This window comes from Amblyomma mixtum, chromosome 3 (assembly GCF_055824585.1).
Source record: "Amblyomma mixtum isolate Tamu chromosome 3, ASM5582458v1, whole genome shotgun sequence".
Taxonomy (NCBI): Eukaryota; Metazoa; Arthropoda; class Arachnida; order Ixodida; family Ixodidae; genus Amblyomma; species Amblyomma mixtum.
The window spans coordinates 231,173,845-231,199,735 of NC_143014.1; the positions used below are offsets into that span (position 1 = coordinate 231,173,845).

Sequence of the window (25,891 nt, forward strand, 5' to 3'; positions counted from 1 at the left end):
AGCTTATCAATAGTCATGCACAACTCGCCCAGCGTGATGTTCTCTCTAAATTAACCCCTGTCGATCGAGGTTGATAATCCGCAGTACTCGAGAATTATATATATGTATACGTATCATCCACGCACCCCAGCTGGAATGAAAAGGGTAAGAAAATCAATTACCGTTGTGGGCGCCGGGAACATGGCTGACTGATCTTCGAGGCAGGGATGGCTTCTAGATAAGATAAGATAAGATAAGATAAGAAGTTTATTCAGACAGGTACAAGTGTCTGGGAGAATGGCGAAAAGGCAGTGAGATGCCTGACAAAGCGCCATCCCCCCCATCCCCCCCCCCCCTCCCAGAAGTTGACACTTGTTCAGACAATGCAGTGCGAGCACCGGCACAGCACACAGAGGAAGATTCAAAGAGGACTATAACATCTTATTTAAAGAGCACATTATACATGTGAAAAGGCATTCTGAGAAAAAAAAAGGAAAACTTCTTTAACATGTTTCTTAAAACGGCATAAAGCACAAGTCTAAAAACTTAAAAGGCAAGCAAATATGCACAGAGTTTTCATCACAAAAAAAAAACAAAAAAAAACGCTATCAGTCTAAGTTTGCAGTGACAGTAAATAATCAAGGAGAGTGTTCTTAAAAGCAATGGTTGCGGTATTCTCGTCTAACATTTGTCTGATAAAAGGATGTTTGTTTAAGAACTCTGGTATACAATAAGATAGTATTTGGGTACCGTAATTTGTTCGCAGCTTTGTTTTTCTGCACGCATTATTTCGTAAGTTGTGGGAGTGATTTTTCTCGAGGTATTGCTTGGAGAAGGTGGCAGGGTTGGTCTCAAGGGCGTCCGCAGAATTTTTTGCAGGGGGGGGGCCCCGTTGGTGCCCCGGGGGGGGGGGGGGGGGTATGTTCGTAGCAGAAAGGCGCTATTTGCGGAGTAAATTTATTTATTTATATATAAATAAAAATTAAACAAAATGCACACATGAAAGAAAAATTACAAACAGCAAATTAAAGCGCGGCTAGGAGAGGTACATTGGAGTTTATCAACGAAGAAACAACTAAAATTAATAAAAATGCAAAAAGATGCTATATCACTTCGTGGAGAAGAGTGCTCAGTCTTGCTGCATACGGGTTCTCGACTCACCCGGATTGATGACCAGCACACAGCACAATATGTTCACAAACACGCAACTACAGTCACTCAGTCAGTCTTCCTTGAACAGCAACTGTAGGCGCCTCGGATTTTTCTGGGCGAATTGCGTAATTACACGTGTGATAAATTCACTTCTGTGCTTCATTACACGCTCTCGGTGCACACTCATCATACACATTGATTGGAAAAACTGTTGAACGCGTACGTTGAAAACAAAAGATGACTATATATACAACGAAAACTTATTTACAAGATAAATGCACGCTCGCAGCTTCATACACCTCGCTCCATCTTGCTTGCGCATCCGCACAGTCGAGCAACCGCACACACACTGCTCTCCGCTCGTCGTTTTCTCGTCCGCTGTCTTGGTTGTTCTCAGCTTCGCTGACAACCGGCCACTAAAAACACCCAAGCACAAACACAGAGGCGCGCACACGTGCAAGGGCTTACTTGCCGCAGTATCCCCGAATGCGCACTTTGGGGGTGAAAGGAACGCCGCGCAACTTCCGAGGGGAAGGGACACTCGCCACTCCAGTCGGAAAATTTGTTTTTGTGTTTTTATGGGGTTCAGAGCCCCAAAACGACTCAGGCTATGAGGGATGGAGTAGTACAGAGTTCCGGGTAATGTCGACCACCTGGGTCTCTTTACCATGCACTGACACGCACAGTACATGGGCGCTGTTGTGATTTGAGGCCCAGCCAGAGGTGACAGGCGAGCCAGGCAGGCACCATCGGGCTGCGTTGACCAAAGGCGCTGGTTTTCGCAGAAGACGCAAAGAACGCTGGTGTGGGGGCGCCTCGGGAGACTGCGTCGCCGTGAACAAAAGCAGCTAATCCCCTTTGCCGGAGATTCTGAAAGCGGCGCTTCTACCGAACTGCGCTACCCGTGGATCGGAGGAGACAGCGAGCGGCGGCGGCGCCAACTCATCGCCCGCTTGCCCCTGAGCAGCCCGACAAAGCGGGGGTGGACACGGCTGATTTTACCTTCCCTCCTTAAGAATTCATCAGTGACCGGCGTAACGATAGGCGAAAACAAGATGCCCCGTGCACTGTCTGCCTCCGTGTCGCTATCTCTCTAGAGATCAAAGAAACAGACACCCATCTCAAGGCGGCTCGAAACACATGCTCGCCGGTGCCGCTGTATGTCTGGAACAGGTCGCCCTTCAGTAGAGCTAACGATGGCGTGGTCTGAAAACGGCGGAACGACGCACGCCCGGACGCGGCATTTCGCAGATGTGACCATGCGGGGCTGCTTTTACCCTTTTGACTGAGCGCACCACCGCCCCTGGCGTGCGGCCATCACTCACGGTTCGAGTGAGTGATTTTCCAGGGGGGTGCAGCCGCCCCCCCTTGCCCCCCCCTCCGGACGCCCATGGTTGGTCTTCATGTTACTATATATTGTGAGGGCTAGTTTTTGATGCAGTATATTTCGAACGGTTAGGAGCTTATGTTTCCTGAATAGCGGTGCTGAATGACAGAGCCCGGATGTTCGCTCTATGAGCCTTAAAGCCCTTTTCTGTAGCACATGGATGCTGTCCAAGTTGGTTTTGGTTGTAGTTCCCCATACGAGCAGGCAGTAATGAATATGTGATTGAATTAATGAGTAGTAAAGTTGTATAAAAAGCCAGATTGGAATTAGTGGCCTTAACTTGCAAAGTAAGCCAATAGAACGCGATATTTTAGTGCGCACATGGTTTGTATGAACAGACCAATCAAAATTTTCGTGGAAATAAACTCCGAGAAATTTATGCGATAGAACTCGATCAATGACTTGTGAAGTCTCCAAAGCAACGGCTACCCTCGGCCTGGAAAGTGGTGGTGATGACCGTCCCTGGAGTAGAGCTCCGAGAGAGCCTAGACGGAGTGTCGAACCAAGCCGACGAGGGGCTTGAATATGTCGACGATCCGCTGCCGTCAAAAGGAAGACGTAGCGCGGGCGCAGATTTGCACGTTCCTTTCGCCAGAAGTTAATGCCGACGCAAGGGACGAAGGCCGTGCCCGTGGTGCCAAGAAGATGACCCTGGGACCAGCCGACACACCTTGGGGGATCGAAGATGGGGTCGCCAAGTTTCCTGCCGAAAGAGTGCCACGTACGTCACGTTCTCTCTGCGAAGAGTCCTATGCTAGGAGGTGCAAACGGGAATGGAACGAAAACTACGTGCCATTCCTCTTTGTCTTCTGCCTCGTACTCGTCGTAGCTCGTGCGGGGGGGGGGGGGGGGACTATGGTAGAGTAACAGCAAAAACCTTAATGGGAGAAAATAATATTAAGGCGGAAGCCTTTAATGCCTTGTCGTTGTAAGCAGAAATGTCATGCTTTTCAATTGGTCGAAATGGGGGTGACGTCACACTGCGCGAATTTCAAACGGGGCCAATTGTACTTTGGCTAGTAACCATGCAACCAATTAAAGGGATCGTATAGTGATGCTCCAAGTGATGGAATGAGTTTAGTTAACTGCCTAATTAACCAATTAGTCTAATTAACAATTGTAGTCAGGCCAGACAAATAAATAAAACCGAGTAGGAAATTGGTCGAGTTCGGGAATCGAACCCCGGCCTCAGGAGTGCGAAACAAGCAACCACTCCGCCATGCAAGCTCGACAGTTTGGAATGAACAAAGGCGCTTCTAGTGAATACGGTGTCTTCGTTCACTCCTATCTTCCTCCCTTCCCGTTACGCCGAGGTTCAGGTGTACACCGAGGTATGCGAAACGGATACATTTCCTTTCCTCAAAAACCAATTTACCAACAAGCAAGGTGTAGAACCGAACGGGCGATGGCGTTCTATGGACTCCCTGGCAGCGTTGTAAGACGCTGTCGCGTTTCACTCTCATAGGCGAAGCTTAACATCTTAACCACACATCAGTGACAAAAGCAGCAACACCGCGCTTAAGGCTTTCGCCTCACCGCACTTTAGGTCAACTAAGTGCCCCCCTCTGAATTTTTCCTTTACAGTTAAAGGCTATCTGCGGCGATTTTCTGCCCGCAGTGAGTTAAAGGTTGATTTATATTGCTGAATACTTTCCATACAAGTACGCAAGTTCTTTTTTTTTACATTACGCAATCGATAACTTTAAATAAGCAAAAAGCCTTAATCGAAATCGAAACTCCCGAGCTCGTCCCGGAGAGCTGGTTTGCTTAACGTCAGTGATGACCACACGGCTATCGAGCCGCATGCGCCTGCTGCCGTGTCACGCTGTGCGAAATGTGAATCGCTGTGAGAGCACCATGTCGAAGGGAGCATCGAAAATCAGCGATTCTTCCTCAATGTTAGCAGGCTGTGACAGCAACGATTCGATAAGTTTAAGCGCGAACGATTCCCCATTTGACGACAACTCGCCGCGACGGCAGAGGCCTGACCATGGCGATGCTACACGCGTGAACACCCGGCTAACAACGCTCACAACGCTCACAACACGTGGCTTCTTCTTTGAGCGCGAGTAGTGTTTGGGGTGAATTTTCATCAGGTTTTGCGCGGAACATTACTCGGATATTTTGCGAAGACGACTCAGCCCCATGGCGTATGTGCTTTTTTGCCCAAAGTGTCGAAAACCTGGTCAGGGCCATTTAAACTGTTGCATTTTTTTTTTCGAATGCTTCCTCGCGCGCTGTCCATTCGAGCATTGTGGCTGTTATTCTTCGAGTAAATTTTCGGTTTCGTTCATGGGAATGAGAGCGAAAATACGCTAAAAGTAAACAATGAGCCTTCGCAGCTTAACCCTGCGAATGAATGTGCGCACGACAGCCGACCAATAATGTGTTTTGAAATCCTGTGCACCCCGAATAAACTTCAGAAAAGAGGCGTGCTCTTTTGTCGTGTATTCCATTCAAGTGCGCGAGTGAGGCACGAAGCGCCTGCAGGAATTCATGCGCCTTACCTTTGTCTAGGAGCTCCTTCTCCTCCTAGCCACGTTTGGCGTATCCGAACCCAAACCTCTGAACCAGTTTTTTTAAATAGCCTGGTGCACCATGCAGCTGCGGTGGCTCTGTGATTACGGTGCCCGACTGCTGAGCACGCGGAAGTGGGATCAAATGCTGGCCGCCGCAGCAGGGTTGCAGTGGTGGCGAAATGCAGAAGGGGCCCGTGTGCTGTGTTAATTAATCCCACATGGTCGAAATTCCCCTGAAGCCTTTCACTACGGCGCCTCTATGCCTATTCCTTGTATAATTTAATTAATTCCTATATCCCTATGGTAACGGCGTGATTGCGGAGTCCACCGAGAGTGAGACTGCGTCTTGTTCTCTGCAGAATGTTCACTATGAAGAGGCAGCTAACCTATAGCACATGGCGTGCGCCTGTAAATTTAATCCCATAGTTGATTTCATTGAAAACCACTCGGAGGAGCCGTAGGAGGCCGTTGAGGAGAACGGTAATCCAGACCCCCAGCACTTGCTAGTGGGCAGGGCCGACGCGGCAGCGGTAACCAGTGAACCACCGAACTACGCGGGTCACCCACATGCTCTAAGAAGATCCTATCAATAGAGATCAGTGGGAATTTTTCGCCCCATTGCGCAGTTTGGTCGAGCCATGAATTTTCATGAGCGATGATAGGCAGGTGACCGCGACGATGGCTGTGAGAACGTCGTGCAGTCAACTCGGTTTTCTTTTTGTGTGAAGAAAAAAACACCTACATCAGTTTTTCCTTCCTGGTATATCGCTAAATGCCTCGAGGTGACTTGCAGTCAAATTCTAGAGGTAAAAAAACTGGGCCAGTGGGTTAGAATTCCTACAGCAACAGTGCGAAAGGCAGAGGCAAAGAACGAGGCAACAAAATCTCGGCGCTGATGCTTTTGTTAAGAAAAGTAATATACAGCGCAAAAAACAGGGACAGCAGAGAAGACACAAACAACACGACTGGCGCTTTCTTGGCGCCAGCACCGGCGCTTGTGTCTTCTCTGCTGTCCCTGTTTTTTGCACTGTATATTACTTTCCTTAACATGAGCCAGCGACTAGCCCATACCAAAATTTTGATCGGCTGATGCTTCGTCTGGTTTCAGGCGGTTTAACGTCCCAACGCGACTCATTCTATGAGGGATGCCGTAGTAAAGGGCTCCAGAAATTTCGACCGCCTGGGGTTCTTTAATGTGCTCAGAAATCGCACAGTACACGGGCCTCTAGAATTTCGCCTCCATCGAAAATCGACCGCCGCGGCCGGAATCGAACCCCCGTCTTTCGCGTCAGCTGCCGAGCGCCATAACCACTGAGCACAGCGGCGGCTTCGCCGCGAATGTCTGCCTTGCCTCGTTCTTTGTTTCGCTATTTCGCGCTGATAAAGAATATTATAACTTTTTGTCAGTTTCGCTTTTTTATTCTAGCCCCTATTTTGGTTCATCAGGCATGTGCCGAATTTAAACAATCAGTAATCCTTAATACATTGCTAAATCTAGCGAATGTTATTTCTCGCGAACACGCGCCGAAAAGAGAAAACGAAGCCGATAAAAAACCGATTCGCGCGTGGGATTAAGCCTGAGGACATCATCATCATCGGTCTCTGCAACGTTCACCTCATGGAGGAAAAAAAAACTAAGGAGGGCGCGTGACGTCACGCGACCAGCGTTCGCAAGCCGAGTGTTTACGAAGCCGTTTTCTCTCTCAGTTTTTCGCTCTCCGAGTCTGTCCCTCATGTTTTCATTCCGGTATGTTTTAGTGCGCGCGTATGTGCGACCCGCGGCGCGGGCGTCTACAGCAAGGAGGTTGATCTATAGTCAGTCTGCCGCGCTAATCTGCGCATGCGCGCGCGCAGCGGGGCTAGATTTTACCGTAAGCTATCACGTGGTGTAATCACGGGGGGACACACTCTTTTTTTTACTACATCTTTACTTGTTACGACTATAGGCTTCAAGGTTGTCGCCGGCCACTCCCTCCTCAGTTTTTTATGCGAAGCATATTGCTAGAGCTACCACTCACGCCGTCGCCGTGGGACCCCTAGCCGTCACGCCACGTGACACCGTGACGTCACACCACGTGACATCGGATGAGAGAGCCGGCCTCCACCTCGCGCCGTCGCCGTGGGACCCCTAGCCGTCACACCCGCGCATTCCCGCGCATTTCGAACGCGCGTTCACACTCGGTGTAGGTGAAACGCTCGCTACACCGGACAGGCAGACGCGGCTTCCGTGGCAATCCAGGCGCTCACCCAACGCGCGTCTCGGGGTTAGTCGGCGTTCCGCTGTAGCCATGCCGTTGTCTTCCCCCACGACGAAGGCTTCTAGTGGTTGTATTAAAATGACCAAGTATTCAACCAAGGAAAGCCATGTATTACCAAGCCTAGCCACTAATATGCTTCGCATTCCCCAGGCTTAGCCAAGCTGAGCCTCAGCAATTTTTTCCTCCATGGTTCACCTCCCAAGTCTCCAGCGCTTTGCAAACACTGCGTCACAGTTGAAGCCGCTGATTCAAGAACCAGCTCTGCCCCTACTTCAATGATGTGCTGTCCGAACAACTACTGGGAGGATGAGTGCCGCCCAGACGCTTCCCAAACCCGCATGCGGAAATTTTCTACCAACTGCAATGCGCAGACTTCTCCTTCTGACCGGGCACTGGTCTTTCACCCCGTCCCGGAGGTCGAGCGTATCTTTGTCCAGCTCTTACGTCGCGGCAGCCAACGCTTGGCCCAGGGAACTGGTACTGATCGCCGGCCCCAAGCTCTTAGTCGAGAAGCGCAGGGACAGCTGGTGGTGATAGCCAGCCATATCTGGGTCGAGGCCCTCCGATGACGCGGCAAGCTGTCTTCCCACGAGAGCGCATCCAGCCAGGCGTTGCGGTCAACCACCCTCCTCGCGACCAGGGGCCCGATTCTCGATATTCACATTCGATATTCATATTCACGGTCGGCGCCATATTGCCTCTCTAATTGGCTAGCAGATGTGACAGTCGCCGTCAATGGGCGTGTCAATCAGGGTCGGTTACAGGAGCACTTTTCGCGTTGACGTCGATTTGACGTGGCATTGAAAATGTGTTTTTCGCAGCGCTATTCTTGGTGCCCGGCTGGTACATATATGTGATTGTGAAGGGAAAAGAAGCTGCAAGTGGTCCGTGCGAGCTTGCGCTCGACTTGCTAATTTGGAGAAAATAGCTGCACACCGGAAATAGTAACTTCCTAAAATCTGATTGGTTGGAACAATGTCACGTAAAGCACGTGATAGGCACACATTTCGCAGTGATGTCAGATTGTCGTTTCATCACGTTTACGTTGAGCCGCCATTGAAAAAATGGCTAAAATTCGCCGCCATCATTTCGCCCGACGCAAGGTCATGGAGGAGAAAAAAACTAGGAGGGAGCATGATGTCACGCGCTCAGCCTCTGCAAGCCATTGTCCTCTGACGCCGGTGCCGAGGGCCCTTTTGCGCACTGACTCATGGGAAGAACTTTTTGGGGGCTAGATGGTGCATGTTGCATCGATGAAAGGGCAGGTGAGAACGCCCGGTCAGTAAAAGACGTAAGTGGTGCACACCTTTCTCAGCATTGCGCTGAGTGTTATGAATGCCCTTGAGCGGCAGAACATTTGCCACAGGCTAGATGCAAGTACTGCAAAAAGTGTCAACCACGGTTTCACGAGATAATGATTTTGGGTAAAAGCAAAGATACAAGGGCAAGGGAACTATTGGAAGCGTTTCATATAAGAAAGAGAGGTGTTTTTTGTGTTAGCGATACGTCGGTGAGCCTCTTCAAATCGGAAATGGCGTATCTTGAACGATTCTGTAGATAGTGTTGTGTGGAAACTGGTACCTCTCTGCATGTGTCCTGGTTTTCCTTATATTTGCTGCGCTGTTGGTGAATAAAATTAGATGAAGTTTAGCGCTAGTCCTGTGTGGTCCTCTCTTGTGTTCGTCTTCGTTGCGCTACAGTTATTTTCTTACGACTCATGGGACATAGGCCCTCCACAGTTACCACACTGCCAAGCAACGGTGGTTTTTAGTGAACGTCCGTGCTCCGATGTAGCGTAGAAGCGCAGCGCCCAGCTTTGGCGGAATGCGTACCGAGCTCGAGGTTGTCTGAGGCTCCGCGTCTCAAAACTTCTGTTGATTACATTCGAGTTTTTGGTTGCACTGTAGAAAACTCCAGGTAAACTTTTCATCAAAGGGTTAGTCGGTGCGCAAATTTGAACTAACGTCGCTGTACGCTATGCCAGCTTTGAATGTTGCTAGAATTCAGAATTTTTCACAGCGACGTACGTGCGCCAAGACCTCGTCATGTTCAGTTGTGGTTCATAAAGAGAATGGAAGGGAATTCCTTTCGTCGTTATACAAACATACGTACCGTTTATTTCAGCGCAACTCGAATAGGCCATGAAAAAGAGCCTCTAAAGAAGGGCGCAGTGGCTTCCAGAGCGCTCACGGCGGACGGACGTGTTTAACGAGCGCTCCGGCACGCTGTGCAAGATTCCATTTCTCAGGCAGGCGGACTTCGGCCCGCCCATGGGCCCGCCGTCTCCGCTATTCTCGAGGCACAAGTCGCGCCGCATACGCTCGCGCAAATGCGAGGTTCCGGCGTGAAATGCAGCAGTAAAGTATTTCTCTCTCTCGCTGTCGCGACAGAGTGCCGACGGCTTTACGTCTGCCCCAGCGCGGGGTCTCCCGGCCCTCGGCGTTAGCTTGTTTGTCGGTTTCGGAGTCGATGCTCGGAGTTGACGCGGTGCTGTGGGCTCACGCCGTTGCTCGAGAAGTGGCTGCCCTCGTCTGAAGACGACGGCAGATACCGTCCTGTAGAATAATGCAGCTTTCGTTACTGAGACCTCACAGGCGCTGCCATTAGTGACAGTAGCAAGAGTTTTCTGTTTGTGATTGTGATGAGGCCCCCAGGACGGCGTTCATCCGTACCGATCCTGCATCCCGGCACGCAGCATTTCATTGCGGAGCCCAGACGACCCAGCCGCACTTCGCGAAACACACGGGCGCACTGAGGCACTGACCTCTCGGCACATACAAATCTGCAATCTCCATGGCCTGTGTGCGCTTCTCAAATTTCGAGCGCAGACGCGTTGGTCGTGACACAACACAGCGAGAGCAAAACCGAAACCGAAATCCGGCTAAGAGCTACCACTGCCTTGTCACGTGTGGGCCTATTTCCCATGATGCTTCCTATTATATTTTTAATGACTAGGGTACGTAACTAGGAGCCCGATTAGTGCACTGCACGGGCTCGGGACGGCCCGGACCCGGCCCGGCCCGCGGGCCGGGCCGGGCCCAGACATGATCTGTTTTGCCGGGCCTGGGCCGGGCCCGGGCCTGAAGTTGCGGGCCAGGGCCGGGCTCGGGCTTAAAGCTGCGGACTCGAGCTGGGCTTGGGTCCATATAGAAACAGCTGGTGTCCGACTATTCATTCAATACTGCAGAGTGAAGTACACAACTGCGGCATTGAAGCAGCGACACGGATGAGCTGTGGGTTATAGTATGCTCTGAGAAAAAAACTAAGCTTTATTCATTGACTTATTTATTTCCTTATTTGCACGCCGCGGTGGCTTAGTGGTCAAGGCGCTTGATTACTGAGCCGGTGAACCAGGGTTTGCTCCTAGCCTCCGCGGCCGCATTTCTATTTAGGCGGCAAGCATGACAGCCATGTACTTAGTAGTATCATTGCTCGTTGAAGAAACTCAGGTGGTTGAAATTATCCCGAGCCCTCTGCTTCGGTGTCTCTCACAGCCTGACTCCCCTTGGGCACTTAAGCTCCAAATACGTAGCTTTTATTTTACTGCTATATTTTCCTCATGCAAGAAAATTCATGAACTAATGCGCGTTTGGTTTTCTTTTTGATCAGCGTACCGGAACGTCTCGTAAATGAAATAGCCACAAAAGCTCGCGAGAGTTTGTAAATCTCATCTCATAACCACATCTATCCCTCCTCGCTTCTTCAGCCTGGTTGACATGACAAGTGTTTTGCCCTGTAATGTATCACGTGGTTCGCGCGCTATCTTCTCCACCAGCAAGAGTAAAATTTAACCGGTCCTGATTGGTCCTAAACGCCAAAGCATGAGGACGTCTAACTCCACAGACAGGATAGAAGTAGCAGAGCTATCGAAGTTAATAAATAAGCGCAAGGTAGCCGACGTAAGAAAGTTTAACATGGAGAAAATCGAGCATGCTCTAAGGAACGGAGGTAGCCTAAAATCAGTGAGGCGAAAACTGGGCATAGGTAAAAACCAGATGTATGCGCTAAAAGACAAACAGGGCCATGTCATCAGCAATATGGATAAGATAGTTGAATTAGCCGAAGAGTTCTATACAAATCTATACAGTAGCGAATGTAATCATCAAGTTACTGAAGGAGGCAGTCGAGCACAGCAATGGGACATCCTGCCAGTAACGAAGGAGGAAGTAAAGAAAGCCTTAGGAGCAATGCTAAGAGGGAAGGCAGCTGGTGAGGATCAGGTAACAGCAGATTTGTTGAAGGACGGAGGAGAGATTGTGCTACAAAAACTAGCCACCCTGTATACGCAATGCCTTGTGACCTCGAGAGTACCAGAAGCTTGGAAGAACGCTAACATTATCTTAATTCATAAGGAAGGAGGCGTCAAGGACTTGAAGAATTACAGACCAATCAGCTTACTGTCCGTTGCCTACAAGGTATTTACTAAGGTAATCGCTAATAGAGTCAGGACAACCTTGGACTTTAGTCAACCAAATGATCAGGCAGGCTTTCGTTAAGGATACTCGATAATAGACCACATTCACACTATCAGTCAGGTGATAGAGAAATGCGCAGAATATAACCAACCCCTATATATAGCCTTCATTGATTACGAGAAAACATTTGACTCAGTTGAAACCTCAGCTGTCATGCAGGCATTGCGGAATCAGGATGTAGAAGAATGTTATGTGAAAATATTGGAAGATATTTATAACGATTGCAGAGCTACTATAGTTCTCCATAATGTCAGCAATAAAATTCCAATATGGAAAGGTGTCAGGCAGGGAGACACGATCTCGCCAATGCTCTTCACTGCCTGCTTACAGGAGGTATTCCGGGGACTGGAATGGGTGCAGTTGGGGATAAGAGTTAATGGAGAATACGTGAGTAATTTGCGATTCGCTGATGACATTGCCTTGCTAAGCCACTCAGGACAAGAACTGCAAAGCATGATCAATCAGTTAGACATGCAGAGCAAAACGGTGGGGCTAAGAATTAACATGCAGAAAACCAAAGTAATGTTCAACAGCCCAGCAAGGGAACAGCAGTTCGCAATTGGTAGCGAGGTGCTGGAAGTAGTAAGAGAATATGTCTACTTAGGGCAGTTAGTGACCGCAAATCCGGATCATGAGAGCGAAATAACTAGAAGAATAAGAATGGGATGGAGTGCATATGGCAGGCTCTCTCAGATCATGAATGGTAGCTTACAAATATCCCTAAAGAGAAAAGTATACAACAGCTGTATCCTACCGGTACTCACCTATGGGGCAAAAACGTGGAGGCTAACAAAGAGGGTTCAGCTTAAGTTAAGAACAACGCAGCGAGCTATGGAAAGGAAAATGATATGTGTAACGTTAAGAGATCGGAAGAGGGCGGAGTGGGTGAGGGAACAAACGCGGGTTAATGACATCTTAGTTGAAATCAAGAGGAAGAAATGGGCTTGGGCAGGGCATGTAATGCGAAGGCAAGATAACCGCTGGTCCTTAACGGTAACGGAGTGGATTCCAAGAGAAAGCAAACGTAGCAGGGGACGGCAGAAAGTTAGGTGGGCGGATGAGATTAAGAAGTTTGCGGGGATACAGTGGCGGCAACTGACAAAGGACAGGGTTAATTGGAGGGACATGGGAGAGGCCTTTGCCCTGCAGTGGGTGTAGTCAAGCTGATAATGATGATGATGAATTGGCGGTTGATCGTTCGTCATCCCAAAACATACCTATACACTATTAGAAATGCATTCTGGAAGGACATATTAGTTTAGGACGCTTATAGTCTTCAAAACACACACCGTGAATTACTCAGCCTTTTAGCTTGTCTTTTCTGCTGAAAGGCGACCAGTTCGGCTGTGAGTTCAACCTGCGAGATCACGTTCACTAAAAAAAATGTCATCCCACTGCTTCCGGGCGGAAAAATATAAGTGATTAAAATCATTTGGGAATGCAAAGTAGTCTATACGCGCGTATGCAGCCCTTTTTATTTGGGTTTCGGAACTTCCGAGTTTATCTTTGAGGCACCTACACGAGATCACTGTCCAAAAGAGGGCCTGGCGAGCACTACTCGATTAATCACTTCCTTCTGGGTTAAAAAGAACCAACTTTCTGCAAGCCAAACTGTGGTTTCAGAACCTTTTTCGGCCAATTTCTTATCGGTCTAGTAGCAGTCTACTAGCTCAGAGTGTGCATGTATATACCTCAAGCGTTACTGTGAAACGGGCCGGGCCGGGCCTGGGCTGGGCTTCACTCCGGGATTCACGGGCCGGGCCGGGCTCGCTAGACCGATAATTTAGTGGGCCTGGGCCGGGCTCGGGCTTCAGGTCTCGGGCCAATGCCGGGCTTGGGCCTCAGATTCAGGCCCGTGCAGTGCTCTAAGCCCGATTCTCGATATTCGCCAACCCGCCCAGAGCGGGGAGTACCCGTGATGTGAATCGGGGCGGTGCGAAAGTGCGAAGCGCAGAATAGAATGACAGCATTGAAAAATAAAGAACAAAGTATGAAAAAAATAAGCAGTGTCGTCTCCTACTTGGCGCCAAGTGCAAAAAACACCACCGAGTTGCGGCGCGTAGGTGTCTACGCGTCGGTCAGTAGCGCCATAGAGATGGACGGTGAAATGCGTTGCGACGGCAATCTCGGCGTACGCGCCTCACATATTCGCTGAGTGATTGTGCTGAATGCGACGCGAAAGACCCTGTGGGCCGGTCGTCACGGAAACAAGAGCTTAGCGGCAAATATACTGCATGACGCGACCGCTTATCGCCCGAAGCTATCGCGCAGCGTGTCGCGTCCAATTATAGTCTAATTGTGAGATGCGATCAGCGTCACGGAGAGAGGAACTGGCGGAGAAACGGCTGACTCTCGATCGTCACCTCAACGCGTCAGTGGCGTCAGTGGCTTTACCTCACCGTGTCAAGTCTTCAGCGGTGTAGCGCGCGGGGCCTTACACAGCGAGTGTTAGCAGCGAAAAAAACGCCAATTTCCTCGCTGGCGTCCCAGAACCCTCCTCGCAGCGCCGCCCGTCCTCCTCCCTTCTCCTCTTTTTTTCTTTCACGGCTGTTGCGCTCTTCGGGCTATTCCTCCGGCGAGTCTGCCTCCGCGCACCGCCGCCGCGAATCTGCGCGTCTTCTGGACCACGCGGTCTGTGTTTTTTAATATTTTTCATGTTTTATAGTTTAATTTCTTTATTATTATGCGAAGCATACTACTTTAGCTACCACTTCAGCCCTTCACCGTGCTTATGCGCCTCCAAATCACGTGATACATGACGTCACACCACGTGACACGATGACGTCACGACAGTAGAGAAACGGGGGCCCACCTCGCGCCGTCGCTGTGGTTGTGCGCCTCCAAATCACGTGATACATGACGTCACACCACGTGACACGATGACGTCACGACAGTGGAGAAACGGGGGCCCACCTCGCGCCGTCGCTGTGGTTGTGCGCCTCCAAATTACGCGACACGATGATGCTTCGCATTTTCCAGGCTTAAGTTAAGCCTCAGCCATTTTTTGTTTCTTTTCATATTTGCATTTTTTTATTTGTTTTATTTCACTCACGAAACCCGTGCGTTCACTAGATGTGCCTTTTCTCTAATATTTCTCGTGTTTTCTGATCTAATTTCTTTATATTTTTGTTTCTTTTCATACTCGCAATTTTTTCATTTGTTTTATTTCACTCACGAAACCCGCGCGTTCACTACATCTGCCTTTATTCTTGCTCAAACCGTGTTCGTGGCGGAATGGCAGCGACTACCCTTGAAGTGCCAAACGCCCTGGTTCGATTCCCAGTCTCAATAAAGTTTTTTTTTCTTCGCCGGAACTCGAACACACTTGCTAGCATACCCTGCTCACGACAGTATGAGGCATTAAAGGCTTTCGCCTTAATAAAGCGTTTCTGCTCGTATTTTCTGTCACAGCTGTTCTGCTCCTGGCGAGCTTCTAGGGCGGCCGGCTCGCGATTTTCGCGTTGCCCTTCGAGCCATTGTGTGGCCGGCACGTTCCTCGCGCAAAGAAGGCGACTGCGCACGTACTTAAAATGGCGTTAAAGGGCGATTCACACGACGGTCCGTTCGCCCGCGGCCCGCGCACTACCGTGATATTCTCTCGTATTACCGAGACAAACGAAGGGAATACGCACCCCCCGCTCCGTCCCTCACCATAGCGCAGGCTGCACATTGGCGACAACTACAAACCCGGACTGCTCAATACCCAATACTGCTGCATGCCCGATACCCAGACCAATTCTCGTCATCATGCAAACTTTTGCGGCAAACCAGGCGCCCCTACCATTTACATCATTGGCAATAAACGTTTCCACCACCACCTACGTGTTCATGCGTCAGCACGCTGAGAGGCGCGCTGACCAGGCCGCGGTCCACAAGACGCGCAGATTCGCGGCGGCGGTGCGCGGAGGCAGACTCGCCGGAGGAATATAGAGTTACTGTATATGCTACCAAAAGGTAGCTCCCTGCGGGAGCATATACAGGAACTCTAGAGGAATAGACCGAAGAGCGCAACAGCCGTACCATACAACCAAACTTGCGCACACTTACATTACCTGGACGTAAAGGCACAGGATCATTTCGCTCACCTTTTTGAAGCCGCTAACTTTTTAACGAGGGAAATATAAAGGGCGCTATTAGCTAGTATACATACTTCAGAACAAAAACGATGCCTCAGGGCTTGCCGATCGGCACCTTCTACGCTTGATATATGCACAGATCGAGCTTAACGTAATTAGAAATCCAGAACTGAAACCCGCCCGGCACCGGCAACTTGCAATCCACAACCACAGGAAACTATAGCGTATGGTCCATTTCGTTGCGGAACCAGAATTCGCACGGTCCATGACGAGCACGCGTAAACCTGACCACACACGTAAAAAAGCGCCCGGAACGCAACGGCCGCGAACGGCGCCGGCCGTGGAATTAGAAGCTCCTGCTACTTTAAACATAACCGCCGTACAACTGAACAGCATTCCTAATTGTACGGCGGTCATAGCTGACAAAGAATTTCTGGCAATATCGTTAGTAACCGAGAGGAGGATCCTGGCAGAACAGCGAGCGCTATCCGCAAAACTGACAACGCCATTGCCAGCGTGCGTAGCGAACATGTGCACATTTCAATCTTCCAACCGTTGGTTCCTGCTCTAACCCACAGGCGCGGCATAATGACTAACCTTGCAGGAGCACAAAACACACATGTGCCACTAATTAACCTTGCAGTAAATAAGAAAAAACCACCTACCTTTAGCAATTTTCAGCAATCCAAAGGAGACGGCGTCCTCTCTTGGCGGAAGGTACTCAAATATCGCAGCGTAGTGCGGTATACAAAATGAACGCAAAAATTAACGGAGCTCGCCGCCAGTGGCGCGCGAGAGATCAGCGCTGCGGGCGCCTCAGTTGACGAAGCGGTGGCGCTGTGGTCGTGTTAGTGGCTCCGAGAAAAAAATCTGAGCTCTCATTTTCTTTACTATGGTGTTATGTTTTTCGGGCTCCTCCATGTCCGGGGCCGTCGGCGCGGGTCATGGCGGGTTTCGTTGCATGCACATGAACGTTATTTGCGTCATACTACCGAGCTCCGTACGGGCTGTGTGTGCGGGCGGTGTTGACGACTTTGTGATGGCGCGGAAGTAATTTCTGCCGTCTGGGCTCAGTAACATGCACTAACACTACGTAGCACAGGGCTGTTTTAGCATTTTGCGGGCACCTAAATGCGCACGCCGCTACCATGGTTCAGTGCCGCGATCTTAGAACGAGCGTCAGTGGCTCTTTAATATTTCTGCCGCTTCGAGCGTCATGGTCATGCATTGCAATCTTCCGGTCCCTGCTGCGCTTTAGGTGTGGGTATCGTGGTATACGCTTGAAATAAAAAGAAAACTACGGTCGCATTGACGGATGTGTAAAGCAACGGATTTGTACAATATTCAAGCTTTCTGCCGCAATGATATGGAACTCTTTCACTTTAGAGTCAAAACACGAAATGGATGTTTTAACATCCTATACTAAAATGTTACGAGAAGTTGCAAGACGCCCTACTTATTGCGTATGGGGGCCTTTATGTGCTGTGGCCGTGGGTGCAGAAAAGACGTTTATAAGCTAGAGCACAATATGACGCTCAAAGACGGTAAAAGGTCATCATCTTAATGAAACATTCACGTGGGCAAAGCAATTAAAAATTTTTAGAAGTACCTTGCATAGTTAATAATTTCTATCCTGGTCATGTTCGGAAGTGAAATAGTCTTGAAATTTAACAGACCAGATTGCAACACAAGTAAGATTCGTTGCGTGACCGGACATGAAAGTACGTTACGCATTTATAGACCTTTTTCCAGAGATCTGAAGCAGCTCTGCGACCATAGATTACTGTGAATCATTTTTTTAATAAGGTCCAGAAGACTTCCGACACGTAATTATATAATGCAGATGCATTAAAGCACGAATGTTATTTCACTGAGCTGCCGAAAAAGCAAACAACGCAGATGATCCGCTCCTTGTTGAATAATTTCGCGCGGCAGACGTCCTCAAAACACTCAGCGAAAGCACGGGGCAAAAGCAATAATAAAAAATAGGCAAAAAAAGTGATGCTTCAAGAAAAATTAGCTGTGGTTTAAACTTTGGCTAACCATGGTGAGAAGCTAAAGCTTCCTTTGCATGGCTACGTTCACAAACGCCACGCACCCTGCCGAACGGATTGTCGGTAAAGCGTCGATGAAATGCACGCGTAGCCGAGTCGTCACACTCCCTGAGTATGATCACAAAGTCAGTCTTCCGGCGCTCCATCTCAGTCGAAACCATCTCCGCGTCCAGTGCCGAAGTTGGAGAAGCCTCCGACTCTGCGTCGCTGGTTAGTTAAAAGGTTGGGTGGCCTCTCGGCCAATAATCAATTTAGGCCGCCGCGGTGGCTTAGTGGTTATGGTGCTCGGCTGCTGACCCGAAGGACGCGGGTTCGATCCCAGCCGCGGCGGTCGAATTTCTTTGGAGGAGAAATTCTAGAGGCTCGTGTACTGTGCGATGTCAGTGCACGTTAAAGAACCCCACGTGGTCGAAATTTCCGGAGCCCTTCACTACGGCGTCTCTCATAGCCTGAGTCGCTTCGGGACGTTAACCCCATAAAACAAACCAAACTAAACCAATAATAAATTTAATAACTGCATCTCAGGTACGCTGAGGTTAAACATGCCAGACTGTGTTAAGCCACATTGCACCAGGAAAACTCGACACACACACCCTCACTCCTTGGCTCCAATTTCTGCACGAACTAATACCTATAAGCATAGTTTTTTTCCCAGAACTACCAGTGAATGGAATTCCCTGCCTTCGCACACTTTCGCAGCCAGTGACTTTGTTAAAGAACTGGAGCGTCAATTCTTGCGCTGTTAATTGTACTTCGCTCGTTATGAAATTTTTGTGTGAAATTTGTTTCTGACCAGCTGCATGCTTGTTAATGTGTACTCATGTATTTGGCGCGGATGCCCCTCCTGCCTGGGCCATGTATATGTATGGTCTGCAGTATCTGCAAATAAATAAATAAATAAATAAATCTCCACCTACCACGGTAAGGAGGTTGCTCACAGTCCGATGGGGCTGTTGCCATCTGCCATGGTGGGCAGATTGTGATGACGTCAGTAGGTCACATGACCTCTCCCAACCAATAGGGGAAATTCAAGGATAAACTCACTGGCGCTGCTCTCTTGAAAACCTGGCGTAGTAAAGCTTTCGCTTCAAAAATTCAGTCCTGAACAGGAAGCGAACCTGGGACCACCATTATCTGCGGGACAGTCGCTCTTCCAACGAAGCTAACCGTGGCTATTGTTGATGGTATGGCGAGGCTGAATCGATCCACAACTCTAAGTCAAAACGATTCTGGTGGCGTATATACAAATATAGCAGCGCACTGACCCATAACAGTATCCTCGTGGTGCATTACACTGCGGGGTGTAGACAAAGATTCCAATGCAGAAAATTCTCAAGCGTGCGGTCTGAGATCTTATGTGGAACGTGTGAGAAATAAGCGGATCAAAATAAGTTCAGCAACCAGCAAGTTCCACTTAAACCTGCATGGTTCGCTGCGGGACGGCCTGTTTCACTTAAAGAAAAACAAATATAAATAAAAAATTCTTACGGCTCCACATAATTAAGCGTGATCCAGATAAAATCCCCCTTGTTCCAGTGAAACTGGTGAGCTGACTCAGTTTATGTGGAACATAAGTGGAACCAGATTAAGAGTGTACCCTTTTGTGGTTGGTTGTACTACGTAAAGCTTTTTGTTCCTGGGTTCTCTCTTGCGCCTGTCCTGACAGAAATGGTTGTATATTTTTGCTCATGTGTGTGTCAGCCAGCGACAAGAAAGAGCATGAAGCTGCCGCGGGCACAGTCACTACCAACAAAGCACAGAGGCTGACGAGGTCACGGAGACCGTCCGAGTACTCTAGTGCCTGAAAAAAAAACAGAGCAGTGCAACCGTTCCTGACCTGCGCACGTCAGAGGCGTTTATTTAACAAAATATATACTAAAGAGGCGCCTACTGATATCGGGGTCAGGAACGGCACCCCAATCCTTCTGCGCCGGAAGTACCTAAAACAGAGAAAGAAAACACATCAATAATTGCGATATACTTAACGAGGAATTTCAGCAGCTGTGAACATTAAACCTCCTCAGAGAATAACGGTTCGACCTCGGGCACCGCACTGGCCCCAGGTCGCCAATCTCAGTCACATCATGTTTCTTGCACAGAAATGACCCTCCTAAATACCACATACATGTTCAAGTATCAGCCCCTGATTTCATTTTAATATAAATTACTAATAGGGCCACAAAATTGTACTAATTTTGCGGGTGGATCGGCAAACTAACATTAGAAAGTTCCCTACCAAAAAAAAGAGGTAAGCACCAAATAACGAGTTAACGTGTGAAGCGCAAATTGCGACGGAGCACAACCCTTCGGGTGTAAGATCATCTCCGGAGATTAGATTTGAGACTCATAATATTAATCCGCACGAACAGCACGGAAGCCAGTCTTCTGTCAGAAGCCGACCCCGACGCGTATTGCCAAACCATATCCTGTACACGCATTCGAGCAGACGACGCTTAGGAGTGCGATCACGTGACATGACGTCACTTCCGTCAACAGTCAAAATGGCCGTTTTAAAGGTGGATAGTATTCTAGTTCACTATAGTTGCGGCGGCAGTCGCGGTGTTTTCGGTCAGTTGTAAACAAGTGGTTCCAAGACCAGTGCAAGCCGCCTAGTTGGGTCCAGGATACTTGCCTCTGAATGGTTAAAGTGCGTCGATTCCAAGGTGCTATATAAGCCGCGCGGTTGGATGCTAGATATGCGTATTGCATTGGTCTTCAAACCGACGTAGGACCTGTGGCGATGTCACGAAGCGTTTGTTTGGAGCCGTTTGTGGCCGTTGCAAGTGTTTCTGATTCCTGTGAGGATCACGACGGGCAGTGACGAGTAACGGCTGCTCACCTTGGAGAAAGGAGGCTGCTCATGGTGAATTTCCTGTGCGTCCATAAGCTACACAGCGCAGTGACAGTGTCCGAGAAGTGCGGTCGGAGCAAGTGCTTCTCCGTCGAGGCAGAGAAATGCGCACGTGCGAAGGCTCACTACGCACGCAGTGCTTTCCGTATGCTAAAATGAACTTGGCGTAGTGCAGCTAGTCGCACTGGTTGCAGTGATTGCGACCGAAGCGAGCGTTGTTATACGACGTTGTTTCTGTTACGTATCCATCACCGATTTTGATCGCGCTTCGTGTAGGCACTGTGCTTCGAAACTGCTGTGTGTGCGACGTGATGCGATCTTGGCTGCACGGCCGTCGAACTGTTTTCTTCCGCGACAACAGCAGCGTCGCCATCCTTCTGCGTCTTGCTGCTTCATACAGTACATTTTGTGATTATGGATGCTCGGGTTACGACGTGCGAAAACATCGGTGTATAGTGCAGTGGTCTCTTGTGGAGCGCCGTTTTTTTTATTTCCTGCCTGCTATGCGGACCTATGTCTGCAAAAATATTTGCGTGAAGAATTGGTGACAACACAAACTTCTCTGCATGATGGTGGGCTGAGCCAGAGGAGTAGTTCTCGGTTTAGGTTGCAACAACATGTTGCACTCCGTTTAAAAACTGCTATAGTATTGTGGGCTGCAAGAAGGCATCTGTGAGGTTATAATGTAAGCTTGCAGCTCTGTTCATTATTGTTAAGCAGCTTAATTCATTTTGTGCAATGAGCAATCTGTGCCAGGATATGACTCTCCGAGCACTGACAATGCTTTTGACACCAGAAAAAGAACTGCTTTGGCATCCAGAAAGTGTGTGAGCAGAAGGAGTCGCTGGGCTTGACAGTTCATGGGTTAAGACAAAACTGTCTGCACACACTGCGACAAGCAGAATGATGACAATTACAGTGTGTAACAAAGATATATGATTCAGGCTGTGCTTTACTTATCTACTCAAATTCAAGAAGTCTTACAGTCTTTGCACTCTGCACAATTATGCGACAACGGGCTGTATTCATTTTCACTTTGTCCACTGTGTCATGAGCGAGTTTCCATGTTATTGAGGTGTGAGTGCATTGAAAAAGTTTTGCCCCCAGAAATACAGTCCATAATTTGAATCCATAATAATGGGGTCTGTATTAACGAGGCATGACCGTATAAATGAAATTATGGCTATTTTTAGTCCTGATGAGGACACACGTTATTGAGCTGTGTTATTTGCCTAGACGACTTATGAAGTAAATTGGTCATTGCAAATTATGAAAGCTGATTAAAAGAATGTTGTATGGCACAGCAGTTTGGTGGTTGAAGAATAACAATTGACTTTACCTGACACCACTTTGAAACAGCGGATAGGAAAACAAGGCCTGTGGAGCTTGTAAAACTACAAGGAACAAAGACGACAGGAAAGAACAACACCACCACCACACCCAGTAGCCATTCTTGTTCTGTCATTCTCGTCCTTAGTACAGTGTCAACATGCCGTCTTTCCAGCAGTTCACCCAACAGCACACTCAAGCCCTGTGAAACTTAGAGAATGCAACAGCAGGACGGGACACAGTGTGTACATGTATCTTGTGCGTGCCATGAAGATAGCCTCCTGTCTCATCATAGCTTGGCCCCTGTATGCGTCTTGCCAGTCATCACCCAGCACCTATGACCCTGTTTGTGTCGTTGGCATGTGCACTCAATTGTAAAACATTTTATACTCTCGTGGTGCTATAATGTTTTGAACAATTAAGTTCTTTCATCCAAATTTGCAAGGCTTTAGAAAGCATTCCTGCAATAGCCAACTTGCTCTCATTCTCCCTCAACAGCAACATCCCCCTCAATGATTTTTTGGTGGGCTTTGAAAGAGCGTGTGATAAAATCCCTCATTTATATAAGGCGTATTTTCTCATGCTATAACTTGGATCCAATTGCTCTAAACTGAATCCAAGCTTTAACAGCCAGCCGTCGACAGAATTCTCACACTAATTCTTACGCGTACTGCTTTTTTCCTGCAATATCGGGCGTCCCCAAGGCATTGCCCTTGGGCCCGAGGTTTTATTAAATACATTATGACCTTCCATTCAGTGTTTCCTATCACGCCTTCATTGACGACTATGGAGTCTGCCCTCTGCAATCAATAACAATATTTCAACTCTCAGAACAATATTTCGGATGCTCTCAACTAGCCTGTTTGCTAATGTTATTAAGAATGCACTAATATTTTTTACTTTCAGGATAACTACATCTTGCCTACTTATAAGGCCTTACTGAGAAAGGCATATTTACTGCATACTGAAAAAAAAGGTTTTTGAGGAAAGGAAATGACGTAGTAACTCTCACATATCTCGGTGGATACCTTAACTGCGCTCTAAGGGAAGGGATAAAGGAGGAATAATTTAAACCACCTGGGGATCTTTAACGTGCACTGATATCATGCAGCACACACAAACGTGGCCGCCGCAGTTGGGGCATATTGGTTCAAATTCTCAACTATTGATATGGCTAACAATCTAACATGGTCTCACCTAACAATCCTTACACAACAACCCACAGCCCAGGTTATTTACGCCATAGCATGTCCTTAGTGTCACCGTCTTCCATGTTGCTTGCATTCAAAACTCCTGTGTGGCATCAGCAGAATATTAATATGCCACATGGCACAAATCTAATTTTTCTGAGATCCTGGGATGAATTCAGAACTGAGCTGCTTGTTTTATTCTCTCAGACTATTGTAGAAGCTCCGGTGTCACAGCACTAAAGGTGAATCTTCGACTTTCTTCATCTCATGCAGAAACTGCAGGTTTTTTTTGCTCTTTACCATCACATAACAAACTAATCTTTTCCTGCTCATGGTTCCTTCTGCACTAGCTGCACAAGCACTGTGCCTCCCTTAGCTTATGCCATTGCATTTTAAGATTCAATTTTGTCTTTCCCACGAAAGGCTGGAATGGTCTTCCATCTCACAAGGCTATGCTTACTAACCTCTTGTTCTTCGAACTGGTCACTGTAGAATTCCATGCAGTAAATGACAATGTTAGTCCAATATTTTAGAGGAATCCCCAGTGTGGAGAACGTTTGTAATAAGGGAGTAATTGCTCACTATCATCCACCCAAGCGTAGCCATACGGCTACAAAAGAAAGCTACTCAGGTTCCACAGGAACTTTGTATTAGTTAGAGGAAAAGTTACCCTAGTCTGGGGTTCAAACCCAAGACTACTGCCTCACCGGGGAAGTTGCCCTACCAAGTGCGCGAACCGGGACGGCTAGCATATGATGGGGCAAGCTCGAAATGGGAGCTGTGCTGGTCCAATATTTTAGGCGAATCCCTCAAGGTTGAAATGATTTCTAATAAGGTAGTCATTACTCATTGGCATCCACCCAAGCACAGCCATACGGCTACAAAAAGAGCTACAAAGCTCTTCTTTGCAGCCGTATGGCTGCGCTTGGATGCTAATGAGTAATTATTCCCTTATTAGTACATTGCGAACCCATCAAGCTCCTACTTGCCGCACCATGTCAAAGTTCACCGCTCAGGTATTGTCACTTAGGAGTGTTGAGGCATAATAAATATTAAAATAAATTGATCTAATAAAGTGCCTACTCACTCGTTCACTTGGGCAAACCAATAAAATGCTCTCTTATGCATAATGTGGTCACCGAGAACTTCCTCTATTTCAAGTAATATCATAGTATACAAAATATGTCCTTTGCATAGGGAGAAATCGACGAGTGCGCTCATGCATGTTATATTCAAGAAAACTTTGCGCAGAATGACACAAGACGGAGGGAGAAACACATACGCACACACGAGCGCAAACTTGCAGCTGTATTTTCGGAAACGATACATCGTCTTAAGAAGCAGAAAGGGCGCAAGCGTACAATAGCCAGTACAACACGTGTGGGAGTACATTGGTACAGCAAATATAGTATCAGTGATAGGCACAAGACAATTCAAACTCAGCAGAAATGCCCAGAAAGCAGGAGCACGAAAGCGGGTTATCGGTCGCGAAGAAAATCAAGTTCTTTTTTGAGAAGGGCTACCGATGTCTTACGCAGCCTGCCGTACAAGAGACGACTGCACTATACACCGATGTTTCCGCACGTCGTAACCCGAGCATCCATAATCACAAAATTTACTGTATGAAGCAGCAAGACGCACAAGGATGGCGACGCTGCTGTTGTCGCGGAAGAAAACAGTTCGACGGCCGTGCAGCCAAGATCGCATCACGTCGCACACACAGCAGTTTCGAAGCACAGTGCCTACACGAAGCGCGATCAAAATCGGTGATGGATACGTAACACAAACAACGTCGTATAACAACGCTCGCTTCGGTCGCGATCACTGCAACCAGTGAGACCAGCTGCAGAACGCCAAGTTCATTTTAGCATACGGAAAACACTGCGTGCGTAGTGAGCCTTCGCACGTGCGCATTTCTCTGCCTCGACGGACAAGCACTAGCTCCGACCGCAATCACTTTCACTTCTCGGACACTGTCACTGTGCTGTGTAGCTTATGCACGCACAGGAAATTCACCATGAGCAGCCTCCTTTCTCCAAGGTGAGCAGCCGTTACTCGTCACTGCCCGTCGTAATCCTCACAGGAATCAGAAACACTTGCAACGGCCACAAACGGCTCCAAACAAACGCTTCGTGACATCGCCACAGGTCCTACATCGTTTTGAAGACCAATGCAATACGCATATCTAGCATGCAACCGCACGGCTTACATAGCGGCTTGCACTGGTCTTGGAACCACTAGCTTACAACTGCCCGAAAATATCGTGATTGCCGCCGCAACCTTTAAAACGGCCATTTTGACTGTTGACGGAAGTGACATCATGTCACGTGACCTCACTCCTCGGCGTCGTCTGCTCGAGTGCGTGTACGGGATATGGTTTGGCAATACGCGACCCCGACACGCACCGACTGCGTCAATACCGCTGGCTTAAAAAAAACCTCGTTCCTTCTCTCTCTCATCTCGTCCCAGCCACGCAAGAACCCTCAGAGAAGCGCGTGCGACACTGTCGCTTCGTCACATACGATATGGCCCATGCTCTCCCATTAACAGGACACGAATGTGGTCAAGATGATTTGATGGTCTCGCTTACAGGATCACACAGCGCTTGACGAATACTAGAG

General features: G+C 48.5%; 1 protein-coding gene across 2 annotated transcripts in view; it reads right to left on the minus strand.

Moving 5' to 3' along the window:
- LOC149353979 (tudor domain-containing protein 7A-like) overlaps positions 1 to 16,559 on the minus strand; it is a 51,951-nt gene extending 35,392 nt beyond the window's left edge. Inside the window, exons 1-2 of one of the 2 annotated variants that reach the window (XM_089577435.1) lie at positions 16,512 to 16,559; positions 162 to 213 (exon numbers count right to left, since the gene is read on the minus strand). In XM_089577435.1, the coding sequence (XP_089433561.1) occupies positions 162 to 182 (21 nt within the window). In that variant the 5' untranslated portion in view covers positions 183 to 213; positions 16,512 to 16,559. The remainder of the gene's footprint in view (positions 1 to 161; positions 214 to 16,511) is intronic. The other variant, XM_089577436.1, reaches the window with a different exon arrangement.
- Between the last annotated feature and the right edge of the window lie 9,332 nt (positions 16,560 to 25,891).